Here is a 16,903-nt window from a genome sequence, read left to right as displayed (position 1 = left end):
CCAGGAAGTGGGCGGGCAAAGCTCGCCCACTGCTAAAGGATCCCCCCGCCCCAGGCTAAGGGGGGGATCCACAGGACCTGGAAACCAAATGATTACGTGGGATAACTAATGAAGAACAGGAACGGGAGTGCGGTCAAAGGGTCAAAAAAAGGGAACCGGACGGGGATACAGGAGTCTGGTCCCATTGGGATCCAGGAAGTGGGCGGGCAAAGCTCGCCCACTGCTAAAGGATCCCCCCCCGCCTAAGGGGGGGATCCACAGGACCTGGAAACCAAATGATTACGTGGGACAACTAATGAAGAACAGGAACGGGAGTGCGGTCAAAGGGTCAAAAAAAGGGAACCGGACGGGGATACAGGAGTCTGGTCCTATTGGGATCCAGGAAGTGGGTGGGCAAAGCTCGCACACTGCTAAAGGATCCCCTCCCAGCCTAAGGGGGGGATCCACAGGACCTGGAAGCCAAATGATTACGTGGGACAACTCATGAAGAACAGGAACGGGAGTGCGGTCAAAGGGTCAAAAAAAGGGAACCGGACGGGGATACAGGAGTCTGGTCCTATTGGGATCCAGGAAGTGGGCGGGCAAAGCTCGCCCACTGCTAAAGGATCCCCCCCCAGCCTAAGGGGGGGGTCCACAGGACCTGGAAGCCAAATGATTACGTGGGACAACTAATGAAGAACAGGAACGGGAGTGCGGTCAAAGGGTCAAAAAAAGGGAACCAGACGGGGATACAGGTGTCTGGTCCTATTAGGATCCAGGAAGTGGGCGGGCAAAGCTCGCCCACTGCTAAAGGATCCCCCCGCAGCCTAAGGGGGGGATCCACAGGACCTGGAAACCAAATGATTACGTGGGACAACTGATGAAGAACAGGAACGGGAGTGCGGTCAAAGGGTCAAAAAAAGGGAACCGGACGGGGATACAGGAGTCTGGTCCTATTGGGATCCAGGAAGTGGGCGGGCAAAGCTCGCCCACTGCTAAAGGATCCCCCCCCAGCCTAAGGGGGGGATCCACAGGACCTGGAAGCCAAATGATTACGTGGGACAACTAATGAAGAACAGGAACGGGAGTGGGGTCAAAGGGTCAAAAAAAGGGAACCGGACGGGGATACAGGAGTCTGGTCCTATTCGGATCCAGGAAGTGGGTGGGCAAAGCTCGCCCACTGCTAAAGGATCCCCCCCCAGCCTAAGGAGGGGATCCACAGGACCTGGAAACCAAATGATTACGTGGGACAAGTAATGAAGAACAGGAACGGGAATGCGGTCAAAGGGTCAAAAAAAGGGAACCAGACGGGGATACAGGAGTCTGGTCCTATTGGGATCCAGGAAGTGGGCGGGCAAAGCTCACCCACTGCTAAAGGATCCCCCCCCCAGCCTAAGGGGGGGATCCACAGGACCTGGAAGCCAAATGATTACGCGGGACAACTAATGAAGAACAGGACCGGGAGTGCGGTCTAAGGGTCAAAAAAAGGGAACCGGACGGGGATACAGGAGTCTGGTCCTATTGGGATCCAGGAAGTGGGCGGGCAAAGCTCGCCCACTGTTAAAGGATCCCCCCGCAGCCTAAGGGGGGGATCCACAGGACCTGGAAACCAAATGATTACGTGGGACAACTAATGAAGAACAGGAACGGGAGTGCGGTCAAAGGGTCAAAAAAAGGTAACCGGACGGGGATACAGGAGTCTGGTCCTATTGGGATCCAGGAAGTGGGCGGGCAAAGCTCGCCCACTGCTAAAGGATCCCCCCCCAGCCTAAGGGGGGGATCCACAGGACCTGGAAGCCAAATGATTACGTGGGACAACTAATGAAGAACAGGAACGGGAGTGCGGTCAAAGGGTCAAAAAAAGGGAACCGGACGGGGATACAGGAGTCTGGTCCTATTGGGATCCAGGAAGTGGGCGGGCAAAGCTCGCCCACTGCTAAAGGATCCCCCCGCAGCCTAAGGGGGGGATCCACAGGACCTGGAAACCAAATGATTACGTGGGACAACTAATGAAGAACAGGAACGGGAGTGCGGTCAAAGGGTCAAAAAAAGGGAACCGGACGGGGATACAGGAGTCTGGTCCTATTGGGATCCAGGAAGTGGGCGGGCAAAGCTCGCCCACTGCTAAAGGATCCCCCCCTATCCTAAGGGGGGGATCCAAAGGACCTGGAAACCAAATGATTACGTGGGACAACTAATGAAGAACAGGAACGGGAGTGCGGTCAAAGGGTCAAAAAAAGGGAACCGGACGGGGATACAGGAGTCTGGTCCTATTGGGATCCAGGAAGTGGGCGGGCAAAGCTCGCCCACTGCTAAAGGATCCCCCCCCAGCCTAAGGGGGGGATCCACAGGACCTGGAAACCAAATGATTACGTGGGACAACTAATGAAGAACAGGAACGGGAGTGCAGTCAAAGGGTCAAAAAAAGGGAACCGGACGGGGATACAGGAGTCTGGTCGTATTGGGATCCAGGAAGTGGGCGGGCAAAGCTCGCCCACTGCTAAAGGATCCCCCCCCAGCCTAAGGGGGGGATCCACAGGACCTGGAAACCAAATGATTACGTGGGACAACTAATGAAGAACAGGAACGGGAGTGCGGTCAAAGGGTGAAAAAAAGGGAACCGGACGGGGATACAGGAGTCTGGTCCCATTGGGATCCAGGAAGTGGGCGGGCAAAGCTCGCCCACTGCTAAAGGATCCCCCCCAGCCTAAGGGGGGGATCCACAGGACCTGGAAGCCAAATGATTACGTGGGACAACTAATGAAGAACAGGAACGGGAGTGCGGTCAAAGGGTGAAAAAAAGGGAACCGGACGGGGATACAGGAGTCTGGTCCTATTGGGATCCAGGAAGTGGGCGGGCAAAGCTCGCCCACTGCTAAAGGATCCCCCCCAGCCTAAGGGGGGGATCCACAGGACCTGGAAGCCAAATGATTACGTGGGACAACTAATGAAGAACAGGAACGGGAGTGCGGTCAAAGGGTCAAAAAAAGGGAACCGGACGGGGATACAGGAGTCTGGTAGAAGGCAAATATACTGGCCACTAGAGGAAGAGTTTTCTGTTCCCTGAGTGACTAGAGCAGGGGCTGCCCTAGAGCCATCAGGAACGTGCTAGAACCAGTTTAGACAGGCATGCTAATTAAGACACCTGGAGCCAATTAAGAATATACTAGAATCAATTATGACAGGCAGACTAATCAGGACACCTTGTTTAAAAAGGACCTCCCATCAGTTAGTGGAGGGCATGCAAGGAGTGAGAAAGTGTGCTGCTGGAGGACTGAGGAGTACAAGTGTGATCAGGAGGAAGATCCTGTTGTGAGGATAAAGAAGGTGCTTGGGGGAGGCCATGGGGAAATAGCCCAGGGAGTTGTAGCTGTAGCCGTCATACAGGAGGTGCAGACAGCTGCTATCCACAGGGCTCTGGGCTGGAACCCGGTGTAGAGGGCTGGCCTGGGTCCCCGCCCCCCCCCCCCAACTCCTGATCGGACACAGGAGGAGTTGACCAGGTCTGTGAGCAACACCAGAAGGGAAGGTCTAATTTGGAAAGGGATCTGGCCTGTCCCTGACCCATTAGGTGGGACAACAGAGACTGTGGAGATTATTCTCCATTTCCCCCATGCTGGCCAGTGATGAGGTTAGCTGAGTGAATGGCAGGTTTGAGCCTCTAGCAGAAACAGCCAAACTGAGGGCTGCTGTGAACCTCTCAGGTGAGCAAATCCACCAAAAAGCGCAGGACCCACCAAGGCAGAGGAGGAAGTTTGTCACACACTGGATGAGTTAGCATAGGCAGGGGATACTGAATTCTTCTTGGGGTTCATATGCAGTGCAGGGAGTGGATTTTCAAGGTACTTACGAGAAGAACTGGATTCCAAATGCCTCAAGTGAAATAGAAAATCAAAGCACAGATTTAAGAAATGAAAGATCACGGGAGAGCAGAGATATTAACAGAGGGGCAAGAAATAAGAAAATCATCCTGTGGGTTAGGTTTGAATATGACAGCAGAGAGCACTGCAGGAGCAATACTGAAGGTCCTGAGCTACTTAGATTTTAAATTCCTCCGGCATCAGCACTCACAGCCTCACACTACCTGGCCCAGCTCTGGGATTCCTCCTCCCAGTGTGCATGCTGATGCTGTAGCAACTCAGCTAAGGGGTGATGGAACAGGTTGGGGGGCCAAGGGGTCATGGCCCATCACTTTTTCCTGCCTTAAGGATGAGTGACAGGTGGGGAACAGGGGGTGGAGAGGAGCGAGAGGTGGGCCTTGGGGGAAGAGGCAGAGTGGGGCCTTCAGGCGGAGGGCAAGTGGGACCAAGATCCAGGGCCGGATGCCCCCCCACTTCTAGGAAGCTTCTAGCGGCGGCACTCCAAAGGCGGCCGGCTGGCACGCCTCCATCCTGCATTTCTTGCCCCCTGCATGGCTAGCCTTTTTTGAGGAGGCTTGGCTTCCCCAAGTCTCTCATATGTGCCACCCACATTTGTGACCCAGAACTGACAGGGCCAGACTGGACCTACGAGTATCACAGTGGCTGTTCCGGCGAATTGTGAGTAGTACTTGTGGCAGAAGGGGAATGGGAAGAAAGGTGTAGCAGAAGTGTTCTGTCCAGGGGAGGAGGAGCCCATCGCCCTGTGAGTCCTTCCCTATTGCTCTGCTGGAATAATAGAGGGGCAGGTTCCAGGTCTGACAAGTGGCAAAGAGGTCCCACCGAGGGGTGCCCCAGTTCTCAAAGAGATACCGTAGTATGGTGGCATCATGCAGTTCTCACTCGTGATTGAAGTAGAGAGTCTTGCTGAGTGCATCGGCCAGGGAATTCTAGGTGCCTGGGAGATACATGGCTTGAAGTGTTACGTGGTTTTTATGCACCAGTTCCAAAGGCAAAGAGACTCAAAAACAGAGGGAGGGTGACTTGGTGCTGCCCTGCTGGTTGATGTACAACATAGCCATGAAGTTGTCGGAGAGCAGTTAAACATGGAAGGACTGAATGAGTGGGGGAAAGGCCTGACATGCTAAATGGACTGCTCAGAGCTCTAGCATGGTTATGTTCATCCTGACCTCCCATGGCATCCACACTCCCCGGGTCATGTGGCGGGTCCAGGGTGGGCTCCCCAACCTGTGAGGGAAGCATCTATTGTGATAGGGACCTGTGGTGTGGGAGGGACAAGGGGGGTGTCAATCATGACCTTGGAAGGATCTGCCCACCACGTGAGGGAGGCTAGCCCGGTCTGGGGAATTCTGGTCTGCATATGGTCTGTGCTGGGTCTGTAGACAGAGGAGCCACATCTGGAATCATAGAATATCAGGGTTGGAAGGGACCTCAGGAGGGCATCTAGTCCAACCCCCTGCTCAAAGCAGGACCAATCCCCAATTAAATCATCCCAGCCAGGGCTTTGTCAAGCCTGACCTTAAAAACTTCTAAGGAAGGAGATTCTACCACCTCCCTAGGTAACACATCCCAGTGTTTCACCACCCTCTTGGTGAAAACGTTTTTCCTAATATCCAACCTAAACCTCCCCCACTGCAACTTGAGGCAACGCATGTGGAGACTTGAGTGTGGTGTCACATAGAAGCAGGTAGCCATATGGCCAAGGAGAGAGAGAGAGAGAGAGACAGTGGCGGACCATGGTGTGGGGTCTGCGATGCAGGACGTCAGTGTTGTGAAGTGATCTGCTGCAAGGAAAGCTCTCACCACGATGGAGTCGAGACACTTTATTGGCACGTGTATCATCTGTATAGCTTTCAATACTGATTTTTCTTCATTGATGCCAATAGCGTGTGAAGGACGAGGATTGCAGAGGTTACTTCCTGGCGCGATAGCAGCAGGAGGAGCCAGTCGTTAAGGTAGGGGTATACTGAATGGCCAAAGTGGCACATTTTGGGCTGCTATCACAGAGAAGACCTTTTTGAACACTTGTTGAGATGTCAATATACCAAACGGAAGGACCCACCTGGTAGTGTTGGTGTCCTTCCTGAAAATGGAGAAACTTGCAGTGGGCTGGGTGAACATCTACATGGAAGTAAGTGTGCCTTTCAAAATGAAGCACAAACCAGGCTCCCTGGGGGATGGAGGGAATAACTGATGCCAGTGTTACCATATGGAATTTGGACTTTCTGGTAAAGGTGTATAGCATCCGAAGACCTAGAATGGGGTGGTGCTCTCTGCCCTTTTTTGGGATGAGGAAGTAGAGTGAGAAGGCAGCTTTTCTCTTGTATTGAGGTGGGACAGGCTCTGTGGCCCCCTGGAAGAGCAGAGTGTCCACTTCTTGTTGGGGAAGTCCAAGGTGGGGTGCTGATGAAGTGAGAACTAGAGGAATTCTATGGTTTCTATGGTTTTCAAACAAAGCAAGAGGAGCTGGCGGATGGCTATGAGCAGCCTCGTGGAAGCAGGGATCTACCCTAAGTCACTCTCCTTTATAACATTTTGTTGCTTTTTTTCATTCCCAAGACTCCATCACAAAAGAATTCTGGAGGTGGGTTATTTGGTTTTGACGTACAAGGGCAGAGGGAAAATGGCCAGCTCTCAAATGGCAACATTTAGCAGCCAAATTGGTTTTGGCAGAGACGTGGCACCATTACTCCCAGCTGCGCATTCCCTCTCACCCACAGCCGATGAAGACATCAGTGGGCAGAAGATTATGAACTCCAGTTATGTCTAGTGAGGATGCTGCCGTGAAGACAAGCTTTGGTGCATAACAGAACCAAGTTCTGGAGCTGCCCAAGGAGTCTGCAGCATGGGGGCCAGAACAGTGGGGGCCAAGGGACCAGGGCCCTCCCACTTTTTGAAAGTGGGCAGGTCTGGTCCATCAACTTTTCACCATGGGCCAGCCCCCTTACCCCTCCTTCTCCCCTGAGGCCCTGCTCCCAATCAATATAAACTTTTTTTTGCAAGATGTAATGGCATTAATAGTTATAAGCCAGAGTGCATTTTCAGTATTACCTGCTCAAGTGTTGAAAAACCATGTGTCAGGACCCCAAAAATCAGGAGATTTTAAAGTCATGATTTTCAAGCCAAAGAATACTTTTGAAGTTCATTCCATTTGCCTTCTGTTTTGTCGCTTTCTAAGGTCCATTTGGGTCCCATTTTCAAGCTTTTCTTTGGAACCATTAAGCTAGAAACATCTTTTAAAACAATGAAAGCTGAGAGTCCCACCTAATCACTTGACTCCAGGAGCTGGGGCTTAAGAAAGTCTCCAAATATTGTGAAATATGATAAAATTGGGACAGTTGGCAATTCCTCCCAACACAGGATTTCAGAGGAGATATAACTTCTAGATGCTCTCCTTTTGGAATGGAAAATGTCCAGATTTTAAACATTCAGGAGTATATTTGCATATTAATGATCCTCCTTTTCTCTTGAAATTCTTTCTACAATAGCTATTAAAACATCTTCTCTCCAAATAGAGATCAGCAGAAGGTGGAGTCTGTAAAAGTGTATGGCTAAGAGTTAAATAAGAGCTTCAAGTTAGGCTCCTACCCCCAGATACAGGTTTTAAAGCCCAGATTTGTAAAGCATCAAGTTGGGTCCTAAAGCCCAGATTTTTAGAGATTTTTGGCATCACTTTGCTCAGTGTTGCAAGGCCTAAGCGACATAGGAGCCTAAGTCTCCTTGACAGGCTAAGCCAAAGCTTACACCTCTAACTTCACTCACTTGAAGTCTCATTCGTCACAAACAATTATGGGAGTTCTATTGGTGAGCTGTGACTGGTCAGATACAGTAACTTATAGGATTGTGTGTGCCCTCTGATTGGATGAATGTACATTCAGGCTGACGTCAGAGTCCAAACCTATGGCCGTCAGCACTGAAAGCATGACCCTCTGCCACCTCAGGAGCAGGACTAAGTCCTTTAGTTTGAAGCAGTTGCAGACTCAAATCTCTGGGAATCAGCTACTAGAATCCAGAATCAGGAAAGAATACAAATTGTACAGTGCTCACTTTATATTTATTTTGATTACAAATATTTGCACTGTAAAAAAACAAAAGAAATAGTATATTTCAGTTCACCTAATACAAGTATTGTAGTGCAATCTCTATCATGAAAGTTGAACTTACAAATGTAGAATTATGAACAAAAAAAAACTGCATTCAAAAATAAAGTCCCTCAGTCCTACTTGAGCCAATTGCTCAGACAAACAAGTTTGGTTACAATTTGCAGGAGATAATACTGCCCACTTCTTGTTTATGTCACCTGAAAGAGAGAACAGGCATTCACATGGCACTGTTGTAGCTGGCGTTGCAAGATATTTACGTGCCAGATGCGCTAAAGATTCATATGTCCTTTCATGCTTCACCCACCATTCCAAAAGACATGCGTCCATGCTGATGTTAGCATATCTGGCATGTAAATACCTTGCAACACCAGCTAAAAAAGTGCCATGCGAATGCCTGTTCTCACTTTCAGGTGACATTGTAAATAAGAAGCAGTTAGCAGTATCTCCCATAAATGTAAACAAGCTTCTCTGTCTTAGCGATTGCCTGAACAAGTAGTAAGACTGAGTGGACTTTGTTTTTGTTACATAAAACAAAACAATCTACATTTGTAAGTTACACTTTCATGATAAAAAGATTGCAGTACAGTACTTGTATGAGGTGAATTGAAAAATACTATTTTATCATTTTTACAGTGCAAATATCTGTAATAATATAAAGTGAGCAGTGTACACTTTGTATTCTGTGTTGTACTAGAAATCAACATATTTGAAAATGTAGAAAAAACATTCCAAATATTTAAAATTTCAATTGGTATTCTATTGTTTAACAGTGCAATTAATCGTTTTTTAATCACAGTTAATTTTTCAGTTAATCACATGAGTTAACTGTGATTAATTGACAGCCCTAGTTATTATCCAGATATACTTATATATAGTAGTCTCTGTCATCCAAGGAGCTCCAAGCACTTTAAAGACTAATTAAGAGTGTCTTCACTGCAGAGTTAACTCAGGTGATTGGCACCCGGGTTGGCCTGGGCAAGGTGAAAGCAACCATGGTGCAAAGTCACACTGGCATTCCTGCATCCTCCCTAGTGCTGCACTTCCCTGTGTGTGTCACTAAGGCTTCCCTTGGGTTTTTGGTATGCAGTAACTGAGCTGCTCCGGGATTCTTTCCCAGTGAATTCTGGGAGAACTTGTCTGTTCATCTGGGGACACAAGAGGAATTGTGGAAAAGGCATTGGAGGACTACCAGCACTGAGTGACTTAGCCTGCTTCCTCACAGCCAAGTATGCAAGCTGCCCCCAACCTCTAGCCTACAGGCCAGCAAGCTTGGGTGTAAAGCACCACCCCACTTGGTTGAGAGGGCTTTGTGTGTGGACAGGATGGGGGCCAGGAGCAACACCTGGGTAAGAGCTCAAGTTAGCCCTGTGGCGAAGACAGACCCAAAAATCTCACAGCACTCAGAAACAACACTTGCATTAGACTCCCGTCAGAGGCAGCTTACAGGGAGGGGAATGGGCTGCCCATGCCCACACAGCTAATCAGTAGTGCAGGATTCAAAGTCGTGACTTGGCTACGGTGCATTCATCCATTGCACACCATCAATTGAAGTGCAGGATATTTCTGGGCTTCAAATTGCCCTTCGCACTCTGGGCGCAGAGGGCTAGGATATAATACAGTACCTGGAGCAGCATGTCCCCTTCGGAGAACATTTCCCCATTGATCTGCAGATTCATCTGTCCATTCCCTCCAAGCACCCCAGGCTGATCTCCTCGTTGGCAGCTATTGCTCTGCACAGTGGCTGTGAGGAAGAGGGTGAGAGAGGACAGTGATATCAGCCAACAGTGAAGGCATCGCCACTCTTTTCCTTATTTCTCACATCTGGGGGCCTCACTTTCTTTCAGCTGCATCATGCTGCCTGCTTCAGGTGCTTCCAACCTGACTAATCCTGGTCAGAAAACACCTGGTGGAGCTGAAACACAAAACCTGGAGCTGAAAGGAGAGCTGGTGCAGAGAGGCTTTGGGCTCTGCCTGCCTCGGGGGGCTTCACAGATAGCTAGCAATCCCCTGCCCAAGACATAAAGACCCCCTCCCTGCTCCTTCTCATGTTCAAGCATCTTTTACCACCTGAGTTCCAGCCAGGATCTGAAGCAGAAGAGCTAAAACATGACAAGACAAATGGGAGTTAGACAGTAAACTCTCATTGACTTTAATTGGACCTTACAGAGCTTCCAGTGAGAGGGGCAGTAGGACAGCTGTTTCAGCCTGGCTTCCTATGGAGTTATGGTGGTGATTCTAATGGCTTTTAGTCCACTACAGGTCAGTGACTATAGGAACCTTTAGACATCAGGTTTGTTGAGAAAGGCCTAGCTGGGATGGGCTCACTGGGGTGAGAAAAATGTTGGCAGGATGGGCTAGGAATGTGGAACCGTGGCACCATCTTCAGAAGGCATTTAGGTCACATCTTTTGTAGTACCTTATTACTGAAGAGTGTAAAATAAAGTAGACTGGTTCCTAGAGACTGTAAGCTGTGATGGACACCACAAAGATGACTTTAGATGACCATTTATATTATGGTAGTGCCAAGTGGTCCTATTGTGCTAGGCTCTGTACACCCCTCCCAGTCCTTGCCCCAAAGAGCTTCCAATTTAAATATAAGATGAGAGAAAACAGGTGGATTCAATGCACGCTAGCAATGAGATGATTAGAACATAAGCCATGGCCACAGTACACCAGCTGCCTAACTCTGAAGCGATACCTACAGAACACAGAGATGTTGCACTGAGTGACTCAAAAGGAGTTTGTTTGCTTTTTAAAGCACTAGGCTAGGAGACCTGGGTTCAATTCCCAGCTCTGCCACAGACTTCCCATGTGGCCATGAGCAAATCATGTAGTTCTTCTGTGATTTAGCATTCTCACCTGTAAAATGGGTGTAGTATTTACCTAGCTAACAGGGTTAGATGTGTGGCTGAATTAACCAATGCGTGCAAAGCATCCTGGGAGCCACTGTGGCCTGCAATGACAACACTGGTATTGCAACTGTTCCTGAGTACATCAGAGGAGTCAAAGCACAAGCATCAAGCTCATCTCTGATACACTTAGAGCTCCCATAGGACCAAAGGCTCAATCAGCATGTTCTGGATCAAAGGAAACAGTGGGCTGCTAAGTGACACAGTCTCTGGGAGTGGATGTTCATGTCTGTCCAATGAGGGAAAATCTGCATCTAAAATTAATTGGGTCTTATAAGTATAAATGATACGTATCAATACCTGCAGCTCTACAAGTGCCTTTCATCCCAACATGCTTTACAAGCTGTGCTGGGATTACTTCACCTGCTACTGAAGTAATAAGAGTAGTATTTCATACCTACCATCTATTGAATAGCAGCCAGTCCAGAGGTGGAACGTGTCAGCTCTTTAATAGTGCACAACACCAGTACATTACAGTTTGGGCTGAAAAGGGAAGAGTATCCTATTCAGTGTGTGTTTGAGAGACAGACAGTGGTCGGAGTGCGGTGGGAGAGAATTTTAAGTTTGTTGAATGTAGGTGCCAGAACTGGACTCTGAGCAAAGCAATCTTTTCAAATAGTTACAATAGATCTTTAATGACCACCAGTGAGTTATACCCTTGGGATTTGCTTTTAGATCCCATCTAATGCAGGGCGCCTCTGTAACCCACACACCTCCTGGGTGTGATGCTCTGTCCCCTCCAGTGGTACTGAGACTACTTAGACATTAAAAAGAGAGTCTGCTACAGCCTTAGCTAACAGCTTTTAGCTCACGCAGTAGAGGCTCATGTACAAAGGTACCAGGTTCAATCCTGCCTGCCGCTGACTGGGGTCTATCAGTGTTACACCTCCACCAAACACTGTACCATTTACTAGATCACTGGTGCCATTCCTAGGCTTTCCTCATAAGTTTCCCAGGCTCAACCTTTGGTACTGTGAGTGAGAGCTCAGTAGGGAGCCATATTTGCCTAAGACCAACAAGCACATTCTATTGGTTCCATCTTCCTGTGCCCCTTGCTCTCTCTTTACTACTGCCTGACATTGCTGTTTTCCTTGGTTCACCCATCTCCACCACCGTGCATTGCATTGGCAGGCTTGCTTGCTGCACTAGGAAATACCATGGTCCCTGGAAGCTGGCATCCCCGGTTCCTTTGTTTGGAGTTGCACTTTCACTGCAAAGACAGGATCTTTGATCTCCCATTATTTTGCGAGAGGTTCCCACCTTTGAGCATTGCTAGCTGGCGTCATTGTGGCTGGCTGCATTGCATAATTAAATGATACCACCCAACAAAGGTACTTTTGTGGCTTGGGGGAGGATTTGGATCATTGTTCATTTCATTCGCCCATCATTGCTAGTTCTCATTAATTACAGGCCCTCAAGGTAGACTGTGGTGAACTTTGTTATTTCTGTGTGAGCTCTTTCCACATGGGAAGAGATAAAAGAAACAATGGTTTCAAGTTCGCACAGATTGGCATGGTGACTGCGTTGCCATCTAGATATTTTTCATGGACTGCTCTAGCTGTGCTTAAGCCTACTTCACTGAACTTCATATCACGCTGAAAAACTTGCCCTAGTCTGGGTCAATCACAGCTCCAGAATGAACTGCTTTTCAAACACGGGCAAGAATCTTACCCAGAGGTCAAACATTGCCCAATGATATTGAATACCATGAAAAAGAAAGGCAAGAGAGGTTGGCCTAGTGCACTATGGGTCTAATTCTTAGCATCCACCAGGGCCGAAACTGCCCTGGACATAAGTTAGAGCAAGAGCTGCACAGTGCCATGTGCTACTGACCTGCCCTGTCTTAGCCTGCCTACCTCCTGCACTGGAGTTTGTGAGGTGGCAGTGTAAGGCTGCTTATGGCAGTCCTACACGGTGCCCAGGCCAGAGAAATTCTCTTCCAGACCTCACAGCATCTCCACAGTCCTTAGCTGCCGGGTGCGGATCTGAATCTCTCGCTGTGTTTAAATACCTTCGTGGAGCTCTGTTTAGGTACAGAGCCTAAGAACAGGAGAAAGATCTTTATTGTCTGGCTCACCCCACTCACCCCAGCTTAGCAACAGCTTTTGTGAGTCTTACTGCTAGCTGCAGGTGCAAAGAGCAACTAGGGACAATGGGAACCTGCTCATGTGATGAAAACACAACCAAGACCCTCCCTGACTTCACAGGGAGTTTGCATGCATAAGGTGCCAGGATTAGGCACTCAAAGGGTATATGAGAAGAGGCACAAGCTATCCACTGCTCCCCACCCCCCTTGAATGATCCTGCCCCAGGGAAACCTTTCCTAAATAAGACTGGGGAGGAATTTCTTCGTGGGGGGTGGTTCTAGTTTGCTTTGCTCTTTGAAGTTGAATCTCTCCAGGGCATCTCACAGTGGATGCCTGCCTGTGTCCGCTCCAAGCATAAATACACCTATTGTTCAAGAAAGAAAGCCTTGTTCCTGAAGGTATCACATTAGCGCTGCTGGGGGCTAGCTGCTACTGGGCATTGCCAATATGCTGCAGAAACTCTCACTTTTGGTCAGTAGCTAAACTCCAACCCAGCTCAGCAGGGATCATACATTTTTCCCACCTAGTAAGTGGTCAGGAGCCTGGGCACCATGGGGCTCATCTCCAGGTGTTATAAACTAACTACTACACATAGTGGACTAAGCAGAGGCACCAACAATTGCTCCTGGACACTGAGCTACTGCTCTGAGCCCCAGAGAAAATGCCCCCCAGATCAGCACGGTGCAAAGTAATGCACATTGGAAAACAACCCCAACAATACATATAAAATGATGGGGTCTAAATTAGCTGTTACCACTCAAGAAAGAGACCTGGGAGTTATTGTGGATAGTTCTCCAAAATCATCCACTCAATGTGCAGCGGCAGTCAAAAAAACAAAACAGAATGTTGGGAATCATTAAGAAAGGGATAGATAATAAGACAGAAAATATCATGTTGCCTCTATCCATGGTATGCCCACATCTTGAATACTGCGTGCAGATCTGGTTGCCCCATCTCAAAAAATATACAGTGGAATTGGAAAAGGTACAGAAAAGGGCAACAAAAATGATTAGGGGTATGGAACAGCTTCCATATGAGGAGCTATTAATAAGACTGGGACTTTTCAGCTTGGAAAAGAGACAAATAAGGGGGGATATGATACAGGTCTATAAAATCATGAGGGGTGTGGAGAAAGTAAATAAGGAAGTGTTATTTACTCTCTAACACAAAAATGAGGGGTCATCAAATGAAATTAATAGGCTGCAGGTTTAAAAAACAAACAAAAGTAAGTATTTCTTCACACAATGCAGAGTCAACTTGTGGAATTCCTTGCCAGAGGATGTTGTGAAGGCCCAGACTATAACACGGTTAAAAAAGAACTAGATAAGTCTATCAATGGTGATTAGCCAGGCTTGGCAGAGATGCAAAATGATGCTCTGAAGTGACCCTAGCCTCTCTGTTTGCCAGAAGCTGGGAATAGGCGACAGGGGATGGTGATCACTTGATGATCACCTGTTCTGTTCATTCCCTCTGAAGCATCACTTCTGGAAGACAAGATACTGAACTAGATGGACCTTTGGTCTGACCCAGTATGGCTATTCTTATGACTAGGTGTCCTGCCAGGCCAGTGTGCGTGAGAAGCCTGCGATCCTGCTGCCTTGTAGATAAACAGAGAACTTCACTCATCAGGGCTCTGAAGCCAGTGCCTTTCACCAGTGCTAAATCCACACCACAAAGCTCATGCAAGGGTTTCATGCAAATCACTGACAATTATGCAAATTGTCTCATGGACTAATTGGCATAGAATGACACACATGGAGCTGTGCAGAACTTGGCAGCCATGTCCTTACCGATCTCCAAACTAGGATCATGCAGCTGCCTGGGTGAATAAAAGGCAGAACATTCTGAGTGTATTGCATAGAACTAGCTTTGATCTCTGCCACAGAAACAAAAGTGCCATTTCCTGACTGCCTGCCAGTGCTCTCTTGCTTTGCATCCGAGGCAGTTGGATTAGAAGGTAACAGTATATACTTGCAGCAGGCGTCAGTAGATTACAGGGCACATGACTAAAACGAAAGATGGACATCTAAGTTTAATACAAAACTGAGCTAGAAAAGAAATGATGATCTCATGGTGGGAGCACAAAAGAAGGTTATGAAAGTCAGAGCATTTTCAAACCAGACCACTGCAATTCCACTGCTGCCCAGATTGCCCCTAAGAATACAGTGTGTGAAGGAATAGAAGGCAAAGCATGTTCTGTGGATTTCTTCACTGACACTTTAATACCCACTAAAAAGCAGAGATTTCAGGCACCTGCATTTCTGGGTCCTTTGCTGCAGAAGAGGAAGAGACACGTGTGCTTGGCAGAAGAAAGAAGGCTGGAGAATTTTGCTGGAGAAGCTCTGGTGGTCCTCAGAATGCTACCTGGATTTCTGACCTGAGAATAGAGCAGCAGATTTGATTTGTTTCCCATCCTGCTTGCTTTAAAAGCTATGGATCTTCTTGGTTTTTCCCCGTGTTTTAGCAATCTCTCAGCACAACTCTGAGGAACCAGCTTTTTCCCTTTCCTGACTTCCCTCCAGCTGCAGTCACAAGTAAAGGTCATAGTAGTTTTGAGGGGATGGGAGGGAAGGCCCTTAAGATCACATGATTTATAGGACCATAGTCCCCAATCAAAAATCAAAACCCCAGTGTGCTAGGTGCTGTACAGACAAGTGCATGTCTACATGTCCAAGATGTTGCACCAGACGGGTGGAGAGGAGGTGGTTTGCTAGGATGAGGTTAAAAGAACAGAGCTGAGCAGAAAAGCAGAAGTCACTTGCCTAACCAATGCCAGACTGTAGAGACTTGGAGGCAAATCTGACTTCCCGCTGCTTTCCCCTGAGCTGCTATGGTTGTTGTGTCCCCCAGAACAGTCAGAGCACTCCAGCCACACCCCCCACCCACACTGGGGAGTGTGAAGGAGTGGGAGAGGGCAGTCACTACGAGTCCCTGAAGACCTGGCATGGCCCTTCTTTTCAGGGCCTGTCTTGGGATTCCTGGAGGTTTGGGAACCCTCCCCCCCTCCAGTGTTTTCTCCCAGCTGGTTTGCAGATTGGCCATCTGAGGGAGTCACTGCCTGGTGAAACTGACAGCAGGCTGGCTGAGTGGATGTGGGCCTTCAGACCTATCCTTCACTAGGGCTGTTACATGTCACTTTACCCCGAGGTCTCCCACCGACTTCCCCCAAGGCTGAGCCAACCCTTCCCAGAGGTGAACCTGGCTGGAGTCAGAGGCTGGCTCTGTCCTGTGGTAGATCTGGGAGAGGTGGGCTTACAAACAGCACAGCCATGGCAAGGGAAAGCAGGCGGTTAAATACAGACAGCAAGGCAGGCTGGTGCAGTAAAGGAGAAAAGACAGGAAGGGAAGGAGGAAGGAGTCAGCATGTCTCCACTTGTTATTTGTCCCTGACTGCCACCAAAACCACTGTCCCATGGCCCTTTCCACCTCCCCACTATAGGGAAGCCTAGTTTTTCCCCTTTGAAAAATCTGGTTGCCCATGCACAGCCTGTCTTGCATAAACAAGCCACAGCATCTGAGTCACTGCAAACCCTCAGAGGTCAGATGTCCATTGGTCAGCAGCGGCAGCACTTGGCTGACCAGACCTGCCTCTAAGTCAGTACATCCTAAACTCTTGGAAGAAGTGACCCTCAGAAGAAACGTAACAGTGAGACTGGCCAACATGGGCCCCCCCAAGCCCAGAACTCTTTGCTCGCATGCATTTGGCTTGGCTTTCTTATTCTGTGCCACGCTGCCATTCAGCATATGGTTCATAGAATATCAGGGTTGGAAAGGACCTCAGGAGGTCATCTAGTCCAACCCCCTGCTCAAAGCAGGACCGATCCCCGACTAAATCATCCCAGCCAGGGCTTTGTCAAGCCTGACCTTAAAAACTTCTAGGGAAGGAGATTCCACCACCTCCCTAGGTAACGCATTCCAGTGTTTCACCACCCTCCTAGTGCAAAAGT

General features: G+C 48.6%; 1 protein-coding gene across 1 annotated transcript in view; it reads right to left on the bottom strand.

Moving 5' to 3' along the window:
* LOC141996272 (aryl hydrocarbon receptor-like) overlaps positions 1-16,903 on the bottom strand; it is a 164,230-nt gene that overhangs the window by 36,799 nt on the left and 110,528 nt on the right. Inside the window, exon 3 of the mRNA XM_074968256.1 lies at positions 9,583-9,701. Coding sequence (XP_074824357.1) covers positions 9,583-9,701 — 119 coding nt within the window. The remainder of the gene's footprint in view (positions 1-9,582; positions 9,702-16,903) is intronic.

Source organism: Natator depressus, chromosome 11 (genome assembly GCF_965152275.1).
Source record: "Natator depressus isolate rNatDep1 chromosome 11, rNatDep2.hap1, whole genome shotgun sequence".
Taxonomy (NCBI): Eukaryota; Metazoa; Chordata; order Testudines; family Cheloniidae; genus Natator; species Natator depressus.
Note: the sequence above shows the minus strand (reverse complement) of the source record. Positions and strands in the feature narration are given on the sequence as shown.